We start from the raw sequence: 27,426 nt of genomic DNA on the forward strand, positions 1-27,426 counted from the left end.
CTCATTCAAGGGTTTTTCTTTATTTTTACTATTTTCTACATTGTACATTAATAGTGAAGACATCAAAACTATGAAATAACACATATGGAATCATGTAGTAACCAAAAAAGTGTTAAACAATCAAAATATATTTTAGATTCTTCAATGTAGCCACCCTTTGCCTATAAGTCAACAGGCACCAAAAATCATCCCTGAAAGCAGTGTACGTGTCATTTATTCAGAAGCCACATTTCAGACAGGTGAATTTGATAAGCAAAAGAGGCCATCATCATTGGTATCTCCATCAATTTTTCTGAAAGGAAATTCAAAGTGGATCAAACACGTTAAAAGGTAATAATCCACATAATAATCCACATAATTTGTATAGCCCCTTGCCCTCTATATTTATGTATTTTTTATGTCCTGTATGGAGTTATGCAAAACAGATGTATATGAAAAGAGACACTAAATGCTATATTTTCTTATCTTACAATAAATCAACTGTTAGTTACTGTTAGTACCTACCTGCATTTGTTCATATATCCAGGGAAGGAAGTGGGAGACATTGCCGTAGATTCCTGGCTTGTTCTTCAGAGCACAACCTATACCCCAGCTAGTGTCCCCTACCAGCCACCATAATGAACCCTCCTTGGCCACCATGGGTCCTCCACTATCCCCCTGCAAGACACAAAAGTTACCGCAAAGGTTAGCATTACGTCATGGGATCATAACTATATACATTCCAGAGTATGTTCATTTCTTCATTATACCACCATCCGCTCTATCAGAACACAATAAGAAAACAGCAAATCGAAAGATTATATCAAATAAGAAAGAATACATACTTGATGCTTCAAGTAGGTAGTAAAACAACTTCCCATGAATATCTATTACAAAATATTTTAAGTGTGATTCTGACCTGACATGAGTCCACTCCTCCTGCCAGTGTCCCAGCACAGATCATAGAGGTGGTGACACGTCCATTGTACACCAACTGTGCGTTACATGTGTGTCTGCTGTACATGGTGATCCGGGCCTGACGCAGGTTTTCTGACACCAACCCTGGAGTCATCGCAATGATTGTCAAGCATAAAGATTTAATACAACAAATAGATTTTATTCTGATGACCTGTGTTTAATAATGACAGTCATTGGTCCTGTAATAAAAGTTGTCTTGCCACCACTCCTAATGGACCCCCATCCAGAGATCCAGGCTTCTCGCTGGGGAGTCAGATTCACTCCGAAGTTGGGCAGACACACTGGTCTCACCTTATCTACAACACAAAACATTTAAGACTGGCTTGGAGTGTTGTACTCCAATATGACTTCCAAAACATTGACACATAAAAAAAAAAAAATTAACCGTGTTAGGGCTCCTTCACAACATTGAAAAGGTTGAATGCAACTTTACTATGCATGTGTATCAATTCACATCATACTGTTATTTTTCCAAACCCCCTAATGTAATTTGCCATTGGAACATGTGTTTCAAATGTTTGAAATCGACCAGTGACTTACCTGACATAGTGAGGGGTGTGTTGAGTTTCATAAGAGCGATGTCATTATCCTTAGTCTGCTTGTCGTATTTTTCGTGAGAGATGATGCGTCTCACTGAATTGCCAGTGGCATAAGCCATCTGTATCTGGATCAAATAGCCAGCATACACCGTCCACTGACTGGGCTGTGATAGCCTACCATACAAAATGACAGAGGGGTTGATCCATATGATTTCAATAACTTTCTGACTGCACCCCTTTTAACAAAACATTTACCAATTCTTGAAGTGGTCAGAAAGTGACTTTTTGGACCTGAATGTCAAAATATTCAGGAGATAGAGGTGAGACATCCATGTGTTCATCAGTGGAAAAAATGTATTGGGTGTGATAACATTTGAAAGCGTACATACAGGGTTGTCAAACTATTGAATGTTTTTAATTATATATATATTTTTTAACCTTTTAACATTATCTAAAAATGCGTAAACTCCCACCCTGTATTCAAGAGTATGCTATGTCTCAATCGATGAACTCTTTATATAAAATAGGGTCTAAGCTACAACATTTGTGAAAATGTGTATTTAACTTAAACGTATTTAAATAATTGACGTTAAAGGCTAGACATTTATTTTTTAGTTTTTTTTTCAAGAAATCAGAATAGTTGGACAAACCTGTTTGTAAGTTAAATTATAAAAAAATGTCTTCACATTTTCAAACAGTACATTTATATTATCAAACGGGGCTACACATTTAGGTGAGTTTTTTCCCCCCTTGCATGAATAACCTCGTTTGACAGCCAAAAATAAAGTAAACCTGTCACGAACATTGGTTGAATTAATGGACCAAGGCTCAGCGAGCACAGATTTCCACATGTTCATTTGATGAAACTCACAGAAAACAATAAAGCTCAAAAACTAAACGTGAAGACAATGTAGTGCTTGCAGGCAACTATACATAGACAAGATCCCACAAAAATCCAGTGGGAAAAGGCTGCCTAAATAAGATCCCCAATCAGAGACAACGATAGACAGCTGCAACATAGAAATGAAAAAACTAGACTACCCACCCTAGTCACACCCTGACCTAACCAAAATAGAGAATAAAAAGGATCTCTAAGGTCACAAAAACCATCTAGTGTTCAGCGAAATAACAACACAATGTCAAATACAGGTAGCCTTGTCAAATAATTAACATCCAATAACATTAATCGTTACTCTCTGGTGGGAAACCTTCACTCTTGCTCAGACATTTAGAAACTAAACATGACAATTTCAAAAATAAGCCACAAGTTTTTTGAGCGAGAATATAGATGACTTTCAAGTAGTAAGACGTGTAAAAGCAACAGATACCATTTAATAAGAAGGGGCTAGACGCGTCTTATATTGTGAGCTACCGAGTGGCTAGGACAGGCAAGCATCATACTATTGCGGAGGACTTAATTATTCCTGCTGCCTTGGATTTGGCTGGGACAATGCTGGAGGAAAAGGCCCAAAAAACTATACAGACAATGCCTTTATTAAACAACACTGTTTCAGGACGCCTCAGTGATATGGCAGGAGATGTTTTGAAAAAAATCCTGCGTCGCATCCAAGCTAGTGAATTATATGCATTACAGCTGGATGAGTCAACAGTCTTGCCAGGCCTGGCACAGCTCCTGGTATATGTCCATTACGTTTATGGGGGGTCAATTAAGGAAGACATCCTCTTCTGCAAACCACTGGAAACCAGGACAACATGAGGATATTTTTGAAGTACTGGATGGCTTTGTGACATCAAATGGACTTTGTTGGTCAAGATGTGTTGGTATCTGTACAGATGGCGCAAAAGCCATGACAGGGAGACATAGTGGAGTGGTAACTATGGACACTACAGTGAAAATGGTTCATGAGGTCCCTGAACTCTCGTGTATTTTCTGCATTATGCAATGATATGGGCAGCAACCATGTAACGCTTTTACAACATCCAGAAGTGGACTGGTTATCAAGAGGCAAAGTATTGACACATTTTTTAAATTGAGAGACGCGCTTAAAGTTTTCTTTACTGAACAAAATTTGCACTTGTCTCACCAATTGCATGATGACAAGTTTCTCACACGACTGGCCTATCTGGGTGATGTTCTTTCTCACCTGAATTATCTGAATCTAGGATTACAGGGGCTCTCTGCAACTACATTCAATGTGCAGGACAAAATGATTAAGAATTTGGAGCTCTTTCCTGTCTGCATTAACAAGGACAACACACAGGTCTTTCCGTCATTGTATGATTTTTTTGTGTGCAAATAAAGGTCAAGCTTATGGACAATGTCAAACGTGATTTATAGCGAAGCAACTGAGTGAGCTGGGTGCGCAATTACGCAGGTACTTTCCCGAAATGGACGACACAAACAATTAGATTCTTTATCCCTTTCATGCCTCCAGCCCATTTATTGATATCTGAATGAGAGCCTCATCGAAATTGAAACAATCGGTTCTGTGAAAATTTTATTTAATCAGAAGTCACTACCAGAATTCTTGTTAGGGCTGCGCTCAGAGTTTCTTGCCTTGGCAAATCACACTGTTAAAACATTGATACCCTTTGCAACCACGTACCTATGTGAGAGTGGATTCTCAGCCCTCACTAGCATGAAAACTAAATACAGGCACAGACTGTGTGTGGAAAATGATTTAAGAGTGAGACTCTCTCGCCAATACAACCCAACACTGCAGAGTTATGTGCATCCTTCCAAGCACACCCTTCTCATTAACCTGTGGTGAGTTATGCCCAATTTTTAATGAGCAAATAAGGTTTTATGTACGATGGCTAAATTAACAGCAAAACTATTGATTATTAGTATTTGTGCCCTGGTCCTATAAGAGCTGTTTGTCAAACTCACACTCATTCTTATGTTAAATAAATGTATCGTATAGTGTGTATGTGTGGCAGGCTTAAAATGATGGTAAAAAACTACATTTGAGAGTGCGCTGACCCCAGTACTGTAGGGGGTATGCAGCTGGAGGTTGAATGTTTGAAGGGGTACGGGACTATTAAAACGTTTGGGAATCACTGTTTTAGGCAATCCGGTCAAAAAAGTAACTTTTTGACCACTACTACCATGGGTAAACATGCATGGAAGGTTTTGTTTAAATGAAATGGGTTCAGTCAGAAAATTATTTAATTCATATAGAAGGACGCAGAGGAAACAGACAATATTAAGTCCCTCTGCTGGTTTCATTGTTGTAGTGCTCCCACAACAAAATCATGCTGGAGTTTTAAAATAGTTTTTATTTTGTATGTTTTTTCCTAAAGAATTGAGGACTATAATATTCCTCTACCTCCCTTGAGGAATCTCCTCTGAGAGGAACAAATGATTGAGTCTAGTCTCGTCCACCACCCGGCTCTCTGTCTTTAGTAGTAAGTAATACATTAGCTTTGGTACGAGGTTAGATTGAGTCACACTCACGTTTCTACACAGTGGGCTGCAGTGATGATCCACTCAGGGCTGATGATGGAGCCTCCACACTGGTGCTGGTAGTTGGAGTGCAGACTGACTTGCCAGGGCCAAGCCCCGCTCACCGCTATGTCGCCTCCTACAATACGGCTCCTAGTGGGCGCGACACTCACACCACAGTCTGGAAGCAAGACAATAACACAGAGAAACATTACAGAATCTAACCCAATTTTCTAATTTCCAAGATTAACTGTAAAGTAATCTGGGCACCCAGAGCCAAATCTCAGCTAGTCTTTAAGGCTGTCACAAGCTACTGTAGGGCAAAGAGGGGTAGCCAGTCTGGTTCAAACTGAACAAAACAGGGATCACTTCTCTGGTGGATAATAGGGTTTTAACCCTAAAAGCGCCAACATATTTATAACCCTAAAGCGACAACGGCGGTCATTTTTTAAATTGGTAATGATTGCAAAGAGACTGTTTGTCAAGCTGTAACACAAAAAATTGTCATGTTTTGAAGTTATTCTGATACATTTTATCCATAGCAATTTATCATGAAAAGTTTTCTGTTATTCCTTCAAGGTGTTGTGTTTCTGTGATACTTAGAGGTTGAGAAATTGGCGAATTAAGCTATAACAAACCTTTAGGACCTAAGATGGCCACCGATATGGGTGACATGGGCTATATGGGCGCCGGTGCCATCACACATTTTCCTCGAACTTTGGCTATCAACTAAGTTCCAATTGCTTTTTTTTGTTATTGTTCCTGCAATCCTATACGTTTGTGCTCACATCAAAATGAGGGGCATTGTACAAAACCAATCAGCGTTTAGATCGTCTCTAACCAATTAGAATATCAATGCCAATGATGGCTCTGGCCCCAGCTCTGGTCCAACCCATCTGTATCTGGTCAGAATTTGTTTGCATTCAATAAGATGTCAGGGAGGAAAGCAAATCCAGTGTCATCGTGAAGAAGAAATGATAGTGGGAGTGTTTGGCCAGAGCGATGTGGATGGGTAGACAGGCTAAATGTCTGTGCCAAATTTCGTGCATTTATCACAAAATGCATGATTGAGTCAACATTTTCAGTTTAGCCTACCCACTAGAATTCAAAAGAGTATTTTCCTTTCCCCCATATTGACACAGAAATCATACATGTTTTTTTGTCTTTAACTAGTTGTTTGACAGAGGCCTACAATTTCAGAACGATCAAAAATAGGGTTTCGAGGGGGTCAACATTTCCACCAGGTGGCACTTTTAGAGTTAGTGTTTTTACTTCAGTTTGGTTGTCTACTTAAGAAAAACTATATAATCTTCATTTTTCCACAGCCAACCCAAAGTGCCTGGTCAAGATATAGACCAGAGTAGTAAACCAGCTACATATAACACTGATAATCTAAATGTGAAGGTTGTCAATCTCCTGTCAATAATGAGGATGGGATCCACCCAAATCATTTGGGTTCCTGGATCCTTTCACAGCATTATAAGGCTGCATTGAGACAATTACTTATCAATGACCCAAGCCCAGCTCATTTAATCCCTACCATTGTGTCGCTGAGTTGTCATAATGCTTCAGCAAATGTACATTATTCTGGGGGCATTGTAAGTAACTTACAATGTAAGTAACTTATTTATGTTCCTCACTGCCCTGAATGCCTCTGCTGATTCGACAGCTATTGTATGCAGTAATCATATGCCTATGAACCAGAGTTATACTGTTAACACTGAGGTGGTCTGCTCAAGCAGGAATCTCCACTGTGAGGAGCAAACCCTGCACTAACATACTGTAAATAACCAAAGCATGTCTACCTCTGCTATGCTTCCAGTAAAGCAAGAAAAACATTAAAGCTTCCCAGAAAAGTGTTAAAAATAGCCCACATTAACAGCTTAAAAACAAGGTTCATGAAATATGACATTCATATTCTGACAATTTCTGAAACTCAGATAATACATTTGATGATGCAGTGATAGCAATACATGGTTATAAGATCTACAGAAAATACAGAAATGCCAAAAGTGGAGGTGTGGCTGTTTTATATTCAGAACCACATTACTGTAAGGTTTAGAGAGGATCTCATGTTAAATACTGTTTAAGTAATATGGCGACAGGTTCATCTGCCTCACCTAAAGCCCATTCTTGTGGGAAGTGCTAACAGTCAGCATCTGGATGACGTGTGAAATACATGTGATTTAAATAGAGCGGTATATTTTCTGGGTGATTTAAATATTGACTGGCTTTCATCAGGCTGCCCACTCAAGAGAAAGCTTCAAACTGTAACTAGCGCCTGCAACCTGGTTCAAGTGATCAATTAATCTACCAGGGTAGTTACAAACAGCACAGGAATGAAATCATCAACATGTATTGATCACATCTTTACTAATGCTTCAGAAATGTGTTTGAAAGCAGTATCCAAATCCATCGAATGTAGTAATCACAATATAGTAGCCATATCGAGAAAAAACAAAGTTCCAAAGGCTGGGCCTAATATACAGTATAATAAGTTTTGTAGTGATTCCTATGTTGATGTAAAGAATATTTGTTGGTCCGTGATGTGTAATGAGGAGTAACCAGATGCTGAACTTCACACATTTATGAAATTGCTTATCCCAGTTAATAATAAGCATGCACCCATTAAGAAAATGTCTGTAAAAACTGTTAAATCCCCGTGGATTGATTAGGAATTGAAAAATTTTATGGTTGAGAAGGATGAGGCAAAATAAATGGCAAATAGGTATGGCTGTACAACCGTTGGTAAACGTACTGCAAATTCAGAAATCATGTGACTGCCAGCAACAATAAATGACACTATACATCCAAGTATATCTGACCAAATTGAATTCCGTAAAGTGTGGAAGAGATGAAAAAATAGTTGTCCATCAACAATGACAAGCCACCGTGGTCTGACAACTTGATGGAAAATGACTGAGACAAATAGTGGACAATTTTCCACTCCTATTTGCCATATCTTCAATTTAAGCCTACTAGTAAGTGTGTGCCCTCAGGCCTAGAGGGAAGCAAAAGGATCGTAAGGATCGTAAAGCCCCATTTACTGGCTCAAAAAGCCGACCGATCAGCAATCCGTTGTAAAATTTTGGAAGAAATTGTGTTTGACCAAATACATAGCTATTTTATAGTAAACAAATTGACAAGACTTTCAGCACGTTTTGTAGGAAAGGATATTCAACAATCACAGCACTTACACACAATGACTGATGATTGGCGAAAGAAATTGATGATAAAAAGATTGTGGGGGCTGTTTTGTTAGACTTCAGGGCGGCTTTTGACATTATCGTTCATAGTCTGTTGCTGGAAAACCTTGTGTTATGGCTTTACACCCCGTGCTATATTGTGGATAAAGATTTACCTGTCTAACAGAACACAGAGGGTGTTCTTTAATGGAAGCCTCTCCTGGTTTTGTGGCTGTTGGAATTCCTGAGCCAGAGATCACAGTGGGTCAAAGTAAGCCAACACAGGCTCTCCTCAGGGATGTGTTTTGTCCCCACTCCTCTACATCTTGTACATTAATAGTTGTACTAGTTCCCATCCTGACAGACACCTCATTAAGTTTGCGGATGAAATTGCCTTGATCAGCCTGTTGCATGATGATGAGGAACAGCATGGCCCGGTCCTAAATTACTTTGTAAAGTGGTGTGACTAATCACACTTGGTCCTCAATACCACGAAGACCAAAGAGATGTGCATATACTTCAGGAAGTATACAACACCTACCTTTGCAACATCTATCAGTGGTCAGAACATAGAGATTGTAGAGGAATACAAATATCTTGGTATCCTCTTGGACAATAAGTTTCAGTGGAGTAAATGTACAGACCTGATCTACAAAAAGAGTCAATAGAAACTGTACTTTCTCATAATTCTGGGATGATAAAAATATTGTTGATTGTACTGTACAGACTCTATTTTACAAATCTTTCATTGAGAGTATTTCAACTTTTTGTATTTGTTGGTTTGGCAATGCCACCGTCAGCCAGAGAAATATGCTGAGAAGGATTATCACCACAGCAAGCAAGGTACATGGAGTCAAACAGACAGGCCTGGATGAGGCCAGGGCCCTCCACAAGACTACAAAAATCATTTTAGACCCAAGCCACCCCCTGTACCCAGACTTTGAACTACTCCCCTCTGGGTGTAGGGCACCCCTCGGCAGGAAAAACAGAACTAGTCAATCATTTGTGCCAGGTGAGATATCACTCTAAATAGCTCAAGCTAATGTTCCTATTGACCCAGTAAGGCCAGCAGGCTTGTCGCTTATTATTGGTATGTAACTTATGAAAGTTGTATTGTCAATTTGTTTTGTATTTAAACACCACTTTAAACGTATACATGGCACTGGAACACAATTTCCCCATGGGGACAATAAAGCCAGTAAAGTAACAAATCCAGGTAGAATCAGGAATTCCCAAGGGCAGTTGTCTAGGCCCCTTACCTTTTTCAATCTTTACTAACGACATGCCACTGACTGAGTAAAGTGTGTATGTATGCGGATGACTCAAAACTATACATATCAGCTACCACATCGACTGAAATGACGGCAACAATTAACAAAAGCTGCAGTTAGTTTCATAATGGGTGGCAAGGAATAAGTTAGTCCTAAATATTTAAAAAAACTAAAAGCATTGTATTTGTGAAAAATCATTCACTAAACCTCAACCAAATGTTTTTATGAAAAATGTGGTAATTGAGCAAGTTGAGGCCACTAAACGGCTTGGAGTAACCCTGGATTGCAAACTGTCATGGTCAAAACATATTGATACAACAGTAGCTAAGATGGGGAGAAGTCTGTCCATAATAAAGCGTTGCTCTGCATTCTTAAAAGCTCTATCAACAAGGCAGGTCTTTTGGTCCCTAGTTTTGGACTACTGTTCAGTCCTGTGGTCAGGTGCCACAAAGAGGGACTTAGGAAAATTGCAGTTGGCTCCGAAAACAGCAGCACAGCTGGCCCTTGGATGGACACGGAGATCTAACAGTAATAATATGCATGTCAATCTCTCCTGGCTCAAAGTGGAGGAGAGATTGACTTCATCACCACTTGTATTTGTGAGAGATATTGACATGTTGAATGCATGGAGCTGTCTGTTTGAACTACTAGCACACAGCTCGGATACCCCACAAGACATGTCACCAGAGGTCTCTTCACAGTCCCCAAGTCCAGAAAAGACGATGGGAGGTGCACAGTACTACATAGAGCCCTGATTACATGGAACTCTATTCCACATCAAGTAACTCATGCAAGCAGTACAATTATATTTTTTAAAAACATAAAAATACACATTGTGGAACAGCGGGGTCTGTGAAGCAACACAAACAGGCACAGACGCATGCATACAAACACACGACAACATACGCACTATACACACACGTATACATGATTTTTGTGTTGTAGATATGTGGTAGTAGAGTAGGGGCCTGAGGGCAAATGCTTAATATGTTGTGAAATCTGTTGTAAATGTATTGTAATGTTTTAAAAAATGTATAATTGCCTTCATTTTGCTGAACCCCTGGAAGAGTAGCTGCTGCCTATAATACAAATAACTCAACTTCTGTTGAGTTCCCCTTCCTGACTGAGTTTCTATAAGCTTTGTCCTAACCTGAAGGTCAGCTGTGTCTGTGCAGAGAATCAGTGTTAAGGTAAAGTAATGACTTACCAATACACTGCAGGGAGACTGCTTGTAATGAGCAGTAGGGACTGCAGGAGGAAATTACATCATGAGAGTCATATAAAGGTTTACAGAAGCAATTCTGTATGTAAAAACAGAACATTCAATACATGAAGACTATTTTTATTTATTCCCCACCACTCAAAAAAGGTATTTTATATTTTTAAATGCTGGTATATTTACTCTGTAAAAAAAGGCTGGACTGAATGAGATGTATTCATGTTCTCGTCACCTGCTGGTTAGCTGCCCCTGTAGAAGGGAATGAGGGTCAAAGCCTGACAGCTTCATGTAGCCATCAACGGCCAAGGAGCCTGGGTTTCTTTGTGAGAACCGAACATAGGACCCACTTGGAAACAGAGATAGGTATGGTCAGCCCCTCAAATATTATTTATGTTATATACAAAATGTTTAGCACAGAATATAATATAATCTTCTGTACAAGTGATCAGACTGCTAAACAGCAATCACTAACTCATCGAGGCTGCTGCCCACATGGAGACAAAATCACTGGCCACTTTAAACAACGCCACTTTAAATAATGCCACTTTAATAATGTTTACATATCTTACATTGTTCATATCATATGTATATACTGTATTTTACACCATCTGTTGCACCTTGCCTATGCCGCTTGGCCATCGCTCATCCATATATTTATGTACACATTCTCATTCACCCCTTTTAGATTTGTGTGTATTAGGTAGTTATTGGGGAATTGTTAGATTACTTGTTAGATATTACTGCACTGTCGGAAACAAGCAGCACAAGCATTTCATTACACTTGCATTAACCTCTGCTAACCATGTGTATGTGACCAATAAGATTTTATTTGAAAGTGATCACAAATGATACTCTATGACATATATAGTATGTGATCCTATATCTCCTGGTGACCCACCTGCTGTATCCAATCTGCTGACAGGTGGCCCTGCCAATGTTGTCATTCCAGTTATCAGCACACACTGGCTTCCACATCTGACTGTCTGATGAGTAACTCTGCAGCACAAAACCAGACCCATGAAGGCGTACTGGAAAGTAGAGACTGATGTTAGAACAGCGTTCAGTTCAGGGAGAAAAGCATGAAAATAAAAATCATATAATTAACCATAGCAAAGTGTGAACAACCCCCATATCTACATTTATTTTAACAGTGGGTTCCTGAATACAGTGTCGGTCAACAGCATACTGTAAGTATACTCAGCAAAATAATAAACGTCCTCTCACTGTCAACTGCGTTTCTTTTCAGCAAACTTAACGTGTAAATATTTGTATGAACATAACAAGATTCAACAACTGAGACATAAACTGAACAAGTTCCACAGGCATGTGACTAACAGAAATGGAAAAATGTGTCCCTGAACAAAGGGGGGGATCAAAATCAAAAGTAACAGTCAGTATCTGGTGTGGCCACCAGCTGCATTAAGTACTGCAGTGCATCTCCTCCTCATGGACTGCACCAGATTTGCCAGTTCTTGCTGTGAGATGTTACCCCACTCTTCCACCAAGGCACCTGCAAGTTCCCGGACAATTCTGAGGGGAATGGCCCTAGCCCTCACCCTCCGATCCAACAGGTCTCAGATGTGCTCAATGGGATTGAGATCTGGGCTCGTCGCTGGCCATGGCAGAACACTGACATTCCTGTCTTGCAAGAAATCCCGTACAGAATAAGCAGTATGGCTGGTGGCATTGTCATGCTGGAGGGTCATGTCAGGATGAGCCTACAGGAAAGGTACCACATGAGGGAGGAGGATGTCTTCCCTGTAATGCACAGTGTTGAGATTGCCTGCAATGACAACAAGCTCAGGCCGATGATGCTGTGACACACCGCCCCAGACCATGACAGACCCTCCAACTCCAAATCGATCCCGCTCCAGAGTACAGGCCTCGGTGTAACGCTCATTCCTTCGACGATAAACACGATTCCGACCATCACCCCTGGTGAGACAAAACCGCAACTCGTCAGTGAAGAGCACTATTTGCCAGTCCTGTCTGGTCCAGCGACGGTGGGTTTGTGCCCATAGGTGACGTTGTTACCTGTGATGTCTGGTGAGGACCTGCCTTACAACAGGCATACAAGTCCTCAGTCCAGCCTCTCTCAGCCTATTGCGGATAGTCTGAGCACTGATGGAGGGATTGTGCATTCCTGGTGTAACTCGGGCAGTTGTTGTTGCCATCCTGTACCTGTCCCGCAGGTGTCATGTTCAGATGTACCGATCCTGTGCAGGTGTTGTTACACGTGGTCTGCCACTGTGAGGACGATCAGCTGTCCGTCCTGTCTCCCTGTAGCGCTGTCTTAGGCGTCTCACAGTACGGACATTGCAATATGTTGCCCTGGCCACATCTGCAGTCCTCATGCCTCCTTGCAGCATACCTAAGGTATGTTCACACAGATGAGCAGGGACCCTGGGCATCTTTCTTTTGGTGTTTTTCAGAGTCAGTAGAAAGGCCTCTTTAGTGTCCTAAGTTTTCAGAACTGTGACCTTAATTGCTTACCGTCTGTAAGCTGTTCGTGTCTTAACAACCGTTCCACAGGTGCATGCTCATTGATTGTTTATGGTTCATTGAACAAGCATGGGAAACAGTGTTTTAACCCTTTACACTGAAGCTCTGTGAAGTTATTTGGATTTTTACAAATTATCTTTGAAAGACAGGGTCCTGAAAAAGGGAAATTTTATTTTTTTGCTGAGTTTATAATGATTAACATGATTGAGTGTAGACATACGGCACTGTGACTCATCTTCTCCTCCTGGACAGTCTCTGATGCCATCACACCACTGAGAGGCATTCAGACACACACCTCCCTCGATACAGGACCTCCCCAACACACACTGGTAGGACACTGTGGACACACACACACACAAGACAGGGCATCACAGCTCTGACCATGACTATAAGGTTGCTCTTCTTGGCCTTTTCAATGATTAAGAACTACTTGGTAATTTTCCTTTGCTTCCAGATACACCTATAAACTACGTAGACAACTGTGTATTTGGATAGCAAGATGAATTCGCAAGTTGAATTTGCTTATGTCAACCTAGTCTTTTCATAAAAAGCATATAAATAATGTCAAAATTATTATGTCAGCTTATGTCAAGAGCATCAATGGAGATACTGTATGAAAGGAGACTGTACGTACAGAAATACCAAACCAACGCTCCAGCTGCCCCAAGGAGAACTAAGACACTTAGAATTAAGGCCACAATACATTTACAGTGACTTTTCTTCACCACTGAAAGAGATTAGAAACAAACAACACTTAAAATACACTTAAAATAAAAACAACTAGAGGCTCTCTTGTTCTACTTTTTAACATAGAACTCTCAACCCAAGACCTAGATATTTACATATCATTTGACCATTGGTTACTTTTGTCAACCTGGAAACATGGAAAGGCTTGTTTTGCATTTGTGTGACTACAGATGCTGACTGCTACTAGGTGAAAACAGTACTACTTAACACGCTATACAGTGCCTTCAGAAAGTATTCAAACCCCTTGACTTATTCCACATTTTGTTGTGTTACAGCCTGAATTACAAATGGATTAAATTGTTATTGTTTTCTCACCCATCTACACACAATAACCCATAATGACAGTGAAAACATGTTTGTAGAAATTTTTACAGATGTATTGAAAATGAAATACAGTAATATATGAATTACATACATATTCGCACCCATTTGTCAATACATGTTATAATCACCTTTCCCGGGTAAGTCTCTAAGACAGGGTTTCCCAAATTCAGTCCTCCTGACCACAAGGGGTGCACATTTTGGTTTTTGCTCTAGCACTACACAGCTGACTCAAATAATAAATTTATCATCAAGCTTTGCTGTGTAGATTTAGGGAAAAAACCAAAACGTGCTTACCTTTGGGAAACACTGCTCTACGAGCTTTGCACACCTGGATTGTACAATGTTGCACAATATTATTACACACATTTGTCAAGCTGTCAAGTTGGTTATTGATCATTGCTAGACAGACATTTTCAAGTCTTGCCATAGATTGTCAAGCCGTTTTAAGTCAAAACTGTAACTAGGCCACGCAAACATTCAATGTCATCTTGGTAAGCAATTTGTGTTTTCTGAAAGGTGAATTTGTCTACCAGTGTCTGTTGGAAAGCAGACTGAACAAGGTTTTTCTCTAAGATTTTGTGATTAGCTCTGTTCCGTTTCTTTTTATCCTAAAAATGACAAGCATACCCATCATTCCCGATGACAAGCATACCCATCATTCCCGATGACAAGCATACCCACCACCATGCTTGAAAATATGAACAATGGTACTCAGAAATGTGTTGTGTTGGATTTGCCCCAAACATAACACTTTGTATTTAGGACATAAAGTTCATTTCTTTGCACATATTTTGCAGTTTTACTTTAGTGCCTTATTGCAAACAGGATCCATGTTCTTGGAATATTTTTATTCTGTACAGGCTTCTTTCTTTTCACTCTGTCATTTATGTTAGTATTGTAGAGTAACTACAACGTTGATCCATTCTTCATTTTCTCCTATCACAGCCATTCAATTCTGTAACTGCTTTAAAGTCACCACTTGCCTTATGGTGAACTACCTGAGCGTCTTCCTTCCTCTCCGGCAACGGAGTTAGGAAGGATGCCTGTATCTTTGCAGTAACTGATACGCCATCCAAAATGTAATTAATAACTTCAGTATGCTCAAAGTGATAATCAATTTTTGCTTTTTGTTGTTGTGTACCCTCCACCAACAGGTGCCCTTCTTTGCAAGGCATTGGAAAACCTGTATGGTCTTTGTGTTTGAAATTCACTGCTCGACTGACGAACCTTACACTCTTAGAAAAAAGGGTTCTTTGGCTGTCCCCATAGGCTAACCTTTTTGGTTCCAGGGAGAACTCTTTTGGGTTCTATGTAGAACCCTCTGTGGAAAGTGTTCTACATGGAAACCAAAATAGTAACCAAAAAGTGTTCTCCTATGGGGACAGCCAAAGAACCCTTATTGGTTCTAGATAGCATCTTTTTTTTCTAAGAGTGTACAGGAACAGATACGAGGTAGTCATTCAAAAATCCATGCAACTTAGTACGTGACTTGTTAAGCTTTAGGCTTGCCATAACAAAGGGATTGAATATGTTTTGACTCCATTTTTAATTAATTTGAAAACATTTCTAAAAAAAACATAATTCCATTCTGACATTATGGGGTATTGTGTGTAGGCCAGTGACACAAAATCTCAATGTAATCCATTTTAAATTCAGGCTGTAACACAACAAAATGTGGAAAAAGTCCAAGGGTGTCAATACTTTCTGAAGGCACTGTAAACCTTATAATAGCATATGACAGAACAGAGATTAAGACAAGACATCCCATGCAAAACAGATATGAAGACCAAATGGAACACCTCAAAGCTGCTCAGACAATGTTTTTAATAAACAATAGAAGGCAAAAAACAACAGTGTATGAAACTTATACTGCATATATATATTGGCATTGTTTATCAATTGAGGAATATCAGCAGAAGGGTAAATACTGTACCTTTTCGTACTGGGACAGGATGTGGTAATCCAGGGGTGAACGTGTGGTGGGTGTTGATGGTCTGAGGGGTGTACTGAGGGTAAATAGAGAGGGGGGTGTTGGGCATCTGCGGGGCAGAAGCATTTGCAGAGGCTCTTCCCTCAGTTCCGGCCCCCTCTTGAAATCCATAGTTCACATACTGGGGACCTGATGTCTGGGGAAAGCGGAGAGGAGAATGATTTTCCATTTAATTACAATGAGAGAAATCAATGCATTATTTGATACATTGGAGCACGTTGACTTGGTAACATACAATACACATTACAACCAAAGTGTCATGTTTATCATGTAATTACCACTAAACTTCAATGCTTGGTATTGCAATGTACTGTATGTAGCAGTCCATTTCCCACAGGTAAAACAAAATTAGAATCTGACAGATATACAGTACATTTGGGAAAGCATCCAGACCCCTTCCCTTTTTCCACATTTTGGTACGTTACAGCCTTATTTAAAAAAATATAAAATGTCCCTCATCAATTTACACACTACCATATAATGACAAAGCAAAAACAAGTCTTGAGACACATTTGCACACAAAATACATTAAAAAAACACATACCTTATTTACATAAGTATTCAGACCCTTTGCTATGAGACTCAAAATTGTGCTCAGGTGCATCCTGTTTCCATTGATCATCCTTGAGATATGTCTACAACTTGACTGGAGTCAACCTATGGTAAATTCAATTGATTGGACATGATTTGGAAAGGCACACACCTGTCTATGTAAGGTCCCACAGTTACCAGCGCATGTCATTTTAAAAACCAAGCCATGAGGTCGAAGGAATTGTCCGTAGAGCTCCGAAACCGGATTGAGTCAAATCACATATCTGAGGAATGGTACAAAAAAATGTCTGCAGCATTGAAGGTCCCCAAGAACACAGTGCCCTCCATCATTCTTAAATGGAAGAAGTTTGGAACCACCAAGACGCTTCCTAGAGCTGGCCAACTGGCCAAACTGAGCAATCAGGGAAAAAAAACCTTGGTCAGTGAGGTGACCAAGAACCCAATGGTCACTCTGACAGAGCTTCATTCTGGAAGGTTCTCCCATCTCTGCAGCACTACACCAATCAAGCCTTTTATGGTAGAGTGACCAGACAAAATCCACTCCTCAGCAAAAGCACATGACAGCCCGCTTGGAGTTTGCCAAGAGGCACCTAAAGGACTCTTAGACCATGAGAAACAAGATTCTCTGGTCTGATGAAATCAAGATAGAACTCTTTGGGCTGAATGCCAAGCGTCACGTCTGGAGGAAACCTGGTACCATCCCTACAGTGAAGCATGGTGGTGACAGCATGCTGTGGGGATGATTTTCAGTGGCAGGGACTGGGAGACTAGACAGGATCGAGGGGAAGATATCCTTGATGAAAACCTGCTCCAGAGTGCTCAGGACCACAGGTTGGGGCAAAGGTTCACCTTCAAACAAGATAATGACTCAAAGCACACAGCCAAGACAACGCAGGAGTGGCTTCGGGACAAGTCTCTGAATGTCCTTGAGTGGCCCAGCCAGAGCCTGGACTTCAACCCAATTGAAAATCTCTGGAGAGACCTGAAAATAGCTGTGCAGCGCGCTCCAGATCCAACCTGACAGAGCTTGAGGGGATCAACAGCATCCTCCCAGAAATCCTAGACCCACTCCAATTCGCATAACGTCTCAACAGATCCACAGAAGACGCAATCTAAATCGCAGTCCACAGTGCCCTTTCCCACCTGGACAAAAGGAACACCTATGTGAGAATGTTGTTCATTGACTACAGCTCAGCGTTCAACACCATAGTACCCACAAAGCTCATCACTAAGCTAAGGACCCTGAAGGGCCGCCCCCAGGTGGTAAGGGTAGGCAACAACATGTTTGCAATGCTGATCCTCAACACTGGGGCCTCTCAGGGGTGTGTACTTAGTCCCCTCCTGTACTCCCTGTTCACCCATGACTGCGTGGTCAATCACGACTCCAACACTACCATTTAAGCTTGCTGACGACACAAGTGGTAGGCTTGATTACCGACAACGATGAGACAGCCTATAGGTATGAGGTCAGAGGACAACAACCTCTCCCTCAATGTGAGAAAGACAAAGGAGCTGATCGTGGACTACAGGAAAAGGCTGGCCGAACAGGCCCCCATTAACATCAACGGGGCTGTATTGGAGTGGGTAGAGTTTCAAGTTCCTTGGTGTCCACATCACCAATGAACTATCATGGTCCAAACACACCAAGATAGTCATGAAGAGGGCACAACAAAACCTATTCCCCCTCGAGAGACTGAAAAGATTTGGCATGGGTCCCCAGATCCTCAAAAAGTTATACTGCTGCACCATTGAGAGCATCCTGACCGGTTGCATCACCGCCTGGTATGGCAACTGCTTGGCATCTGACTGTAAGGTGCTACAGAAGGTACATCACTGGGGCCAAGCTTCCTGCCATACAGGACCTATATAATATGCGGTGTCAGAGGAAAGCCCATAAAATTGTCAGAGACTCCAGTCACCCAAGTCATAGACTGTTTTCTCAGCTATTGCTCGGCAAGTGGTCCTGGAGCGACAATTCTAGGACCAAAAGGCTCCTTAAAACCCCTCTGGGATATATGGGACACTAAGCCAGTGAAAATGCAGAGCGTCAAATTCAAGTAAATTACTATAAAAATCCAACTTTCATGAAATCACACACGTAAGATACCAAATTAAAGCTACGCGTGTTGTGAATCCAGCCAACATCTCAGATTACAAAAAGGCTTTTCGGCGAAAGCAAACAATGCAAACAATGCTTATTATCTGAGGGTAGCACCTCCGTATACAAAGAGAGAAAGCATATTTCAACCCTGCAGGCGCGACACAAAATGCAGAAATAAAAATATAAATCATGCCTTACCTTTGACAAGCTTCTTTTGTTGGCACTCCAATATGTCCCATAAACATCACAAATGGTCCTTTTGTTCGATTAATTCCGTCCATATATATCCAAAATGTCCATTTATTTGGCGCATTTGATCCAGAAAAACACCGGTTCCAACTTACGCAACGTGACTACAGAATATCTCAAAAGTTTCCTGTAAACTTTGTCAAAACATTTCAAACTACTTTTGTAATAGAACTTTAGGTATTTTTTAAAGTAAACAATCAATAAAATTGAAGACAGGATGATCTGTGTTCAATACAGGAAGAAAACAAACTGACGCTAGCTTTCTGGTCACGTGCCTGTCTCAAACAGTACACATGAAGTGAGCTCGTTTTTAACAGGGCTACTTCTTCATTACACAAAGGAAAAACCTCAACCAATTTCTAAAGACTGGTGACATCGAGTGGAAGCGGTAGGAACTGCAATCAAGTCCCTTAGAAATCTGGATTCCAAATGAAAAGTGTGACCTCAAAAAAACTATTCTGAATGTTTTGTCCTCTGGGTTTCGCCTGCTACATAAGTTCTGTTATACTCACAGACATGATTCAAAAGTTTTAGAAACTTCACAGTGTTTTCTATCCGAAGTCACTAATAATGTGCATATATTACCTTCTGGGGATGAGTAGCAGGCAGTTGAATTTGGGCATGCTTTTCATCCAAAATTCCAAATGCTGCCCCCTATCCTAGAGAAGTAACAGATTCTACCCCCAAGCCATAAGACTGCTGAACAATTAATCAAATGACCATCTGACAATTACATTGACCCCCCTCAATTTTTTTGGTACATTGCTGCAATTCTCCGTTTATTACCTATGCATAGTCACTTCACTCCTACCTACATGTACAAATTACCTCAATAACCAGTACCGCCGCACAGTGACTTGGTAACGGTACCACTTGTACAGTTGAAGTCAGAAGTTTACATAAACTTAGGTTGGAGTCATTAAACCTCGTTTTTCAACCTCTCCCCAAATTTCTTGTTAACAAGATGTAGTTTGGAAAGTTGGTTAGGACATCTACTTTGTGCATGACACAAGTAATTTTTCCAAAAGTTGTTTACAGACAGATTATTTCTCTTTATCACATAATTCACTGTATCACAATTCCAGTGGGTCAGACGTTCACATACACTAAGTTGAATGTGCCTTTAAACCGCTTGGAATATTCTGGGATGAATTTTTTATATATAGACCCATTGACCTGCATTGGAAAGGCAAAATTTCCAGATTGATTTTCCTCTGGTTTTGCCTTCCATATCAGTTCTGTTATACTCACAGACATTATTTTAACAGTTTTAGAAACTTCAAAGTATTTTCTATATAATTCTACCAATTAGCTAGCTTCTGGGCCTGAGTAAGAGACTGTTTTATTTGGGCACGTCAGTCAGGCAGAAATTCAGTATACTGCCCCCTAGCCCTAAGTAGATCGGCTAATTGACATCATTTGAGTCAATTGAAGGTGTACCTGTGGATATATTTCAAGGCCTACCTTCAAACTCAGTGCCTTTTTTTCAAGGGAAAAAAATCAAAGAAATCAGCCTCCACAAATTGTAGACCTCCACAAGTCTGGTTCATCCTTGGGAGCAACTTCCAAAAACCTGAAGGTACCAGGTTCATCTGTACAAACAATAGTACGCAATTATAAACAATAGTACGCAAGTATAAACACCATGGGACCACGCAGCCGTCATACCGCTCAAAAAGGAGACGCTTCTGTCTCCTAGAGATGAACATACTTTGGTGCGAAAAGTGCAAGTAAATCTCAGAACAATAGCAAAGGATCTTGTAAAGATGCTGGAGGAAACAGCAAAAAAGTATCTATATCCACAGTAAAACGAGTCATATATCGACATAACCTGAAAAGCCGCTCAGCAAGGAAGAAGCCACTGCTCCAAAACCACCATAAAAAGCCAGACTACGGTTTGCAACTGCACATGGGGAGAAATATTGTACTTTTTGGAGAAAAGTCCTCTGGTCTGATGAAACTAAAATAGAACTGTTTGGCCATAATGGCCATCGTTATGTTTGGAGGAAAAAGGGAGACTTTTGCAAGCCAAAGAACACTATCCCAACCGTGAAGCACGTGGGTGGCAGCATCATGTTGTGGGAGTGCTTTGCTGCAGGAGGGACTGGTTCACTTCACAAAAAAAGATGACATCATGAGGCAGGAAAATTATGTGAATATATTGAAGCAACATCTCAAGACATCAGTCAGGAAGTTAAAACGTGATCGCAAATGGGTCTTCCAAATGGACAATGACCCCAAGGATACTTCCAAAGTTGTGGCAAAACGGCTTAAGGACAACAAAGTCAAGGTATTGGAGTGGTCATCACAAAGCCCTGAGCTCAATCCCATAGAAAATCTGTGGGCAGAACTGAAAAAGTGTGTGTGAGCAAGGAGGCCAACAAACCTGACTCAGTTACACCAGCTCTGTCAGGAGGAATGGGACTAAATTCACCCAACTTATTGTGGGATGCTTGTGGAAGGCTACCCTTAAACATTTGACCCAAGTTAAACAATTTAAAGGCAATGCTACCAAATACTAATTGAGTGTATGTAAACTTCTGACCCACTGGGAATGTGATGAAAGAACTATAAAATGAACTAAATAATTCTCTCTAATATTAATCTGACATTTCACATTCTTAAAATAAAGTGGTGATCCTAACTGACCTAAGACAGGGAATTTATCCTCGGATTTATTGTCAGGAATTAAGTTTAAATGTATTTGGCTGAGGTGTATGCAAATGTCTGACTTCAACTGTACATAGCCTCGTTATGGCTACCGTTTTTTTTACTTTAGTTTATTTGGTGAATATTTTCTTAAACTCTTCTTGAACTGCACTGTTGGTTAATGGCCTGTAAGTAAGCATTTCACGGTAAGGTCTACACTTGTTGTATTCGGCACATGTGACAAAGTTTGATCATATCTGGAGAGAAGAATGGGAGAAATTCCCAAATACAGGTGTGCCAAGCTTGTAGCATCATTACCAAAGAAGTCTCGAGGCTGTAATCACTGCCAATTGTGCTTCAACAAAGTACTGAGTAAAGGGTCTGAATACTTATTTAAATTTGATATTTCATTTTTTTTATATACATTTGCAAACATTTCTAAACCTGTTTTTGCTTTGTCATTATGGGGTATTGTTTGTAGATTGATTGAAAAAATATATATTTTAATAAATTTTACAATAAGGCTGGAATGTAACAAAATGTGGAACAAGTCAAGGGGTCAACGAGTCAAGGGGTCAACAAGTCAAGGGGTCAACAAGTCAAGGGGGGAAGTTACCTGGTTATTGTTCATGTCGACACCACTTTCAATGTTCCGATGAGATATTATCAAATCTGAAAAAGTTTGAAGAAACTTCTGATTTTAGTCACAGTAAAACATGGTTTTTACCAAGTTAATACAACAACAACATCATATAAATGTACAGCAAAGCTTAGAAAAACGTTTTTTTTTGTACAGTAGATTCAATTTGAGTTTTTACCTTTTACCTTCACCAGATTTACCTTGGATTAGTTCAACTGCTGATTTTGAACACTGATTTGACGTCCCTTCTTCTTATTCTCTCTCCCTCTAACTCAGTCCATTCTCTCTTTACTCCTTGCAATAAACGGCCATGACCACACCTTAGTTTGTGTGAACAGCCTGACCTGTAGGGCGGTACAAGTTGTAAAGCTATAACAACAAATCAAATCAAATCAAAATGTATTGGTCACATACACATGGTTAGCAGATGTTAGTGTGAGTGTAGCGAAATGCTTGTGCTTCTAATTCCAACAGTGCAGTAATATCTAACAAGTAATCTAACAATTCCCAACAACTACCTAATACTCACAAATCTTAAGGGGTGAATGAAAATATGTACATATAAATATATGGATGAGCGATGGCCGAGCGGCATAGGCAAGGTGCAGTAGATGGTATAAAATACAGTATATACATGTCATATGAGTAATGTAAAATATGCAAACAGTATTACCAAGTGGCATTATTTAGAGTGGCATTGTTTAAAGTGACTTAACTTCTTATGGCTGGGGGGCAGTATTGAGTAGCTTGGATGAATAGGTTGCCCAAAGTAAACGGCCTACTCCTCAGTCTCAGTTGCTAATATATGTATATTATTATTAGTATTGGATAGAAAACACTCTAAAGTTTCTAAAACTGTTTGAATGATGTCTGTGAGTATAACATAACTCATATGGCAAGCAAAATCCTAAATAACATAAATAACGGACATTTTCAAACAAAACAAACATTTATTGTGGACCTGGTATTCCTGGAGTGCTTTCTGATATAGATCATCAAAGGTAAGGGAATATTTATCATGTGATTTCTTGTTTATGTTGACGTCAACACGGCGGCTATTGTGACAAATGTTTCTGAGCACCGTCTCAGATTATTGCATGGCTGGCTTATTCCGTAAAGTTTTTTTAAATCAGACACAGCGGTTGCATTAAGGAGAGGTATATCTATAATTCTATGTTCATAACTTGTATTATCATCTACATTTATGATGAGTATTTCTGTTTAATGATGTGGCTATGCAAAATCACTGGATGTTTTTGGAACTAGTGAATGTAACGCGCCAATGTAAACTCATATTTTGATAAATATGAACCTTATCAAACAAAACATACATGTATTGTGTAACATGAAGTTCTATTAGTGTCATCTGATGAAGATCATCAAAGGTTAGTGATTAATTGTATCTTTATTTCTGCTTTTTAAACTCCTCTCTTTGGCTTTTCTGTGGCAATATGTGGTGACCTAACATAATCGTTTGTGGTGCTTTTGCTGTAAAGCATATTTGAAATCGGACACTGTGGTGGGATTAACAACAAGAATAGCTTTACAATGGTATGAGGATGGTTAATTTTGAGAAATTTGATGTTTTGAAAATGGCGCCCGACACTTTGACTGGCTGTTGTCATTTCGCTCCCGTTAACGGGATTGCAGCCATAAGACGTTTTTAAGCCATGAGTCATCAGTCAACCTGGAAAATTTCAACAACTTTTAAGTTTCTTCAAGTGCAGTTGCAAAAACCATCAAGCACTTCGATTAAACTGGTTCTCATGAGGACCACCACAGAAAGGAAGACCCAGAGCTACCTCTGCTGCAGAGCTATCACTAAGTTCATTAGAGTTGACTGTAGCTTCAGATTGCAGCCCAAATAAATGCTTAATAGATAAAGTAACAAACACATCTCAACATCAACTGTTCAGAGGAGACTGCGTGAATCAGGCCTTCATGGTTGTATTGCTGCAAAGAAATCACTACTAAAGGACACCAATAAGAAGACTTACTTGGGCCAAGAAACAATACCAATGGACATTAGACCGGTGGAAATCTGTCCTTTGGTCTGATGAGTCCAAATTTGAGATTCTTAGTTCCAACCGCTGTGTCTTTGTAAGAGTAGGTGAACGGATTATCTAGTTTTCGTAGTTTTGATGTCTTCACTATTATTCTACAATGTAGAAATGGTCAAAATAAAGAAAAAACGGTACTGGTGCTGTATAGTTTGTTACAGTATTTCCTTGAACATTTTTTAATGATATCACAAAGTAATAACCAAACTGACAACAGTGTTATTTTAGGTCACTTCTGCTCATTCCTCACGTTCTATGTTGGAAATATTTTTCGTTTTAGAACGTGTTAGTTTCGGCGGGAAAATGTCTGTGTCGACAAAGACATATTCCTTGGGTGAATTTGGAGAGGGAGATAGCTGAATGCTCTGTTCTTGATTTACCACAGGGAGTGAGCTGTCAACCCCCGACCAGTTCCCTTCACCCACCTTATTGCAAAGCTGATCTGACCTATTTGGATCCTTACAGGACAGTCATGACACACATCTGCTTTTAGGAGTAGGTTTTGCATTATGATCACTTCTGTGGGATTGAAATACACAGTATACAGTATTGTGGCTAACTCTGAGAAGGGAGTATAAAATGTCTCTATGAAAACAGAATCATTTCATAACCATGTTGTTCCTCTCTTTATAGGACGTTTGGATTCTCATTGCATGGCAATCTCCCCTAACAATCTAATTGTCATCTCTGCCAGGTCATGTGTGAATAATAACTAGACAACCATCCAAAACACCTGTGAAACCTGCACACATATTTATTTTTTTGACCAGGCAAGTCAGTAAAGAACAAATTCTTATTTCCAATGACGGCCTAGAAACAATGGGTTAACTGCCTTGTTAAGGGGCAGAACGACAGATTTTTACCTTGTCAGCTCAGGGATTCAATCTATCAACCTTTCGGTTACTGGCCCAACACTCTAACCACTAGGCTACCTACTTGCCGCTCCCTAAAGACCAACCTTCAAAATTAAATAACATTGTGACAATAATGCATAAAAAAATATTTAACTGGGCAGTAGCCTAGATTATATTTGTGTGCTTTTGTAGATTTTGTAGGTTATATTGCCAGAATCTTCCACCCTCACACCTGCTCCAATTAATTTACATTACCGTATATTACAAACTCTACAAGTAAGGTCATTACATTGTATGTTAAATTAATCTCATTTATTGGAAAACTCCATGGTGGCCAAAGAAAATGACGAGACCAATAAGCTTCTGACCAAAGAAAACGATAGCACTAACACACTGTTGTCTAGGACCGGAAGTAGGCGGTCACCTGTCTCCCCAATGACCATACGTGGGCCTTTTCTCAATTGCACACTCCACGCATCCTCTCTCCTCGTCTCCATCTCAAAACGCATTGGATGAGAATGCCAGAGGTCCGTCTCTGACCTTCCCCTCCATTGGGTTTTGAGAAGGAGATGAGGAGAGTGGACGCGAGGTGTATGTAATTGAGAAAAGACCGTTTGAATGTATGAAATCACGTGCAATATATTGTTTACACTCTTAACTGAAAAGAATACATAAGTTACAAAAATATATATATTATACAATTATTATATACATAAAAACCTCTCCTTCTTAGATTACATTTTAGTCATTTAGCAGACGTTCTTATCCATTTTTCACACTTCTTTTCATACTGATCCCCATGGGAATCTAATTCCCAGCCCTGGCTTTACAAGCGACATGCTTTAGCAACTGAGCCACATAGGACCGCAATTACCTAAGTACATTCCCACATTACCTAATAAATTCAATAGAATGATGTGAAAAGATGGTGAAATAGTTGTTCTTACTGTGTATACAAAGGCCCCGGGTTCTCTGGACATGTTAAGTCTTCTTGGCTGTTAATCAATAACCAGGCAAGGCATTATGACCAGGTTCTTGAGAGGATAGCTACACACAACAGGCCCTTGAAATGTCTACACACGGAAACTCTATGGCCTCAGGACTTTGATACACTGCCTAAGTACTCAGTCAATATTTAACTATGACTAAGTTCTCTGCCTGGAAAGAAGGGGAAACAATATATAGGCCTAATTGGACAGAACAACTTGACATATCTTTGGCATTGGTGGGATGAACATTTGCTTTCTTGTTTCAGTTAAATCAACTGGTTGTTTTATTTAATTAAACCATGGATGAGAGGTGACTGAGGTAATAAAATAAACGTTTTTACTGACAGCAAGTCAGTCCTAAGTTCCCTATGGCAAGATGACCACGCATGAAACCTCAAAAAGAAACACTGGGCCACTTATCTCGCTTCCATCCTTCCAAAACTTGTCTCATTGACTCAACTATTGGAACGTGAGAAGCCTGGGCTTTTGAGGCAATCTTGATAACAACAGACAGATTCTCTTTACATCATTTGGAGGGAAGTGATGGCCAAATGTTACAGTAGTTGTCATCCAGTGGAGGCTCCTCAGAGGAGGAAGAGGAGGATCATTCTCCTTAGTGAATTTCATAAAAACATTCCCTTGCTGTCTCTGCCTGGCCTGTTCCCCTCTCTCCACTGAGATTATCTGCCTCTAACCCTATTACAGGGGCTGAGTCACTGGCTTACTGGTGTTCTTCCATGCCGTCCCTAGGAGGGGTGCGTCACTTGAGTGTGTTGAGTCGCTGACGAGGTCTTCCTGTCTGGGGTGGCGACCCCCCTTGGGTTGTGCCATGGCAGGGATCTTTGTGGGCTATACTCGGCCTTGTCTCAGGATGGTACGTTGGTGGTTGACGATATCCCTCTAGTGGTGTAAGGGCTGTGCTTTGGCAAAGTGGGTGGGGTTATATACTGCCTCTTTGGCCCTGTCCGGGGGTATCATCATTAATTTATAACAGACTGACCCCTCCTGTCTCAGCCACCAGTATTTATGCTGCAGTAGTTTATGTGTCGGGGGGCTAGGGTCAGTCTGTTATATCTGGAGTATTTCTCCTGTCTTATCCAGTGTCCTGTGTGAATTTAAGTATGCTCTCTCTAATTCTCTCTTTCTCTTTTTCTTTCTTTCTTTCTCTCTCTCAGAGGACCTGAGCCCTTGG

General features: G+C 40.2%; 1 protein-coding gene across 4 annotated transcripts; it reads right to left on the reverse strand.

Moving 5' to 3' along the window:
• On the reverse strand, positions 1–26,318 carry LOC109892116 (transmembrane protease serine 2). 4 transcript variants are annotated; one of them, XM_020484537.2, is made up of 15 exons: positions 26,193–26,318; positions 22,532–22,675; positions 22,308–22,363; positions 16,084–16,276; positions 13,714–13,806; positions 13,300–13,416; positions 11,476–11,605; positions 10,810–10,923; positions 10,566–10,606; positions 4,915–5,083; positions 1,498–1,670; positions 1,158–1,253; positions 899–1,041; positions 505–657; positions 1–292 (listed from the first exon to the last, which is right to left on the reverse strand). In XM_020484537.2, the coding sequence occupies exons 3-15, from the start codon at positions 22,320–22,322 to the stop codon at positions 284–286; spliced, it is 1,446 nt and encodes a 481-aa protein (XP_020340126.1). In that variant the 5' UTR covers positions 22,323–22,363; positions 22,532–22,675; positions 26,193–26,318; the 3' UTR covers positions 1–283. The 4 variants fall into 4 exon arrangements, with proteins under 4 accessions (XP_020340126.1, XP_020340129.1, XP_020340128.1 ...); XM_020484540.2 differs by having other exon boundaries at positions 22,517–22,675; XM_020484539.2 differs by having other exon boundaries at positions 22,510–22,675.
• Between the last annotated feature and the right edge of the window lie 1,108 nt (positions 26,319–27,426).

The sequence above is a fragment of the Oncorhynchus kisutch genome, linkage group LG6 (genome assembly GCF_002021735.2).
Source record: "Oncorhynchus kisutch isolate 150728-3 linkage group LG6, Okis_V2, whole genome shotgun sequence".
Lineage (NCBI taxonomy): Eukaryota > Metazoa > Chordata > Actinopteri > Salmoniformes > Salmonidae > Oncorhynchus > Oncorhynchus kisutch.

What these genes read in the sequence shown, in the direction of transcription:
- LOC109892116 (XM_020484537.2), bottom strand. An exon ending in CAGCAGATTGGATACAGCAG is followed by an intron (nt 10,924 to 11,475) that starts GTGGGTCACCAG and finishes TCTGTTTCCAAG; the next exon opens with TGGGTCCTATGTTCGGTTCT. An exon ending in GCAGCCCACTGTGTAGAAAC is followed by an intron (nt 1,671 to 4,914) that starts GTGAGTGTGACT and finishes TTTGTATGGTAG; the next exon opens with GCTATCACAGCCCAGTCAGT.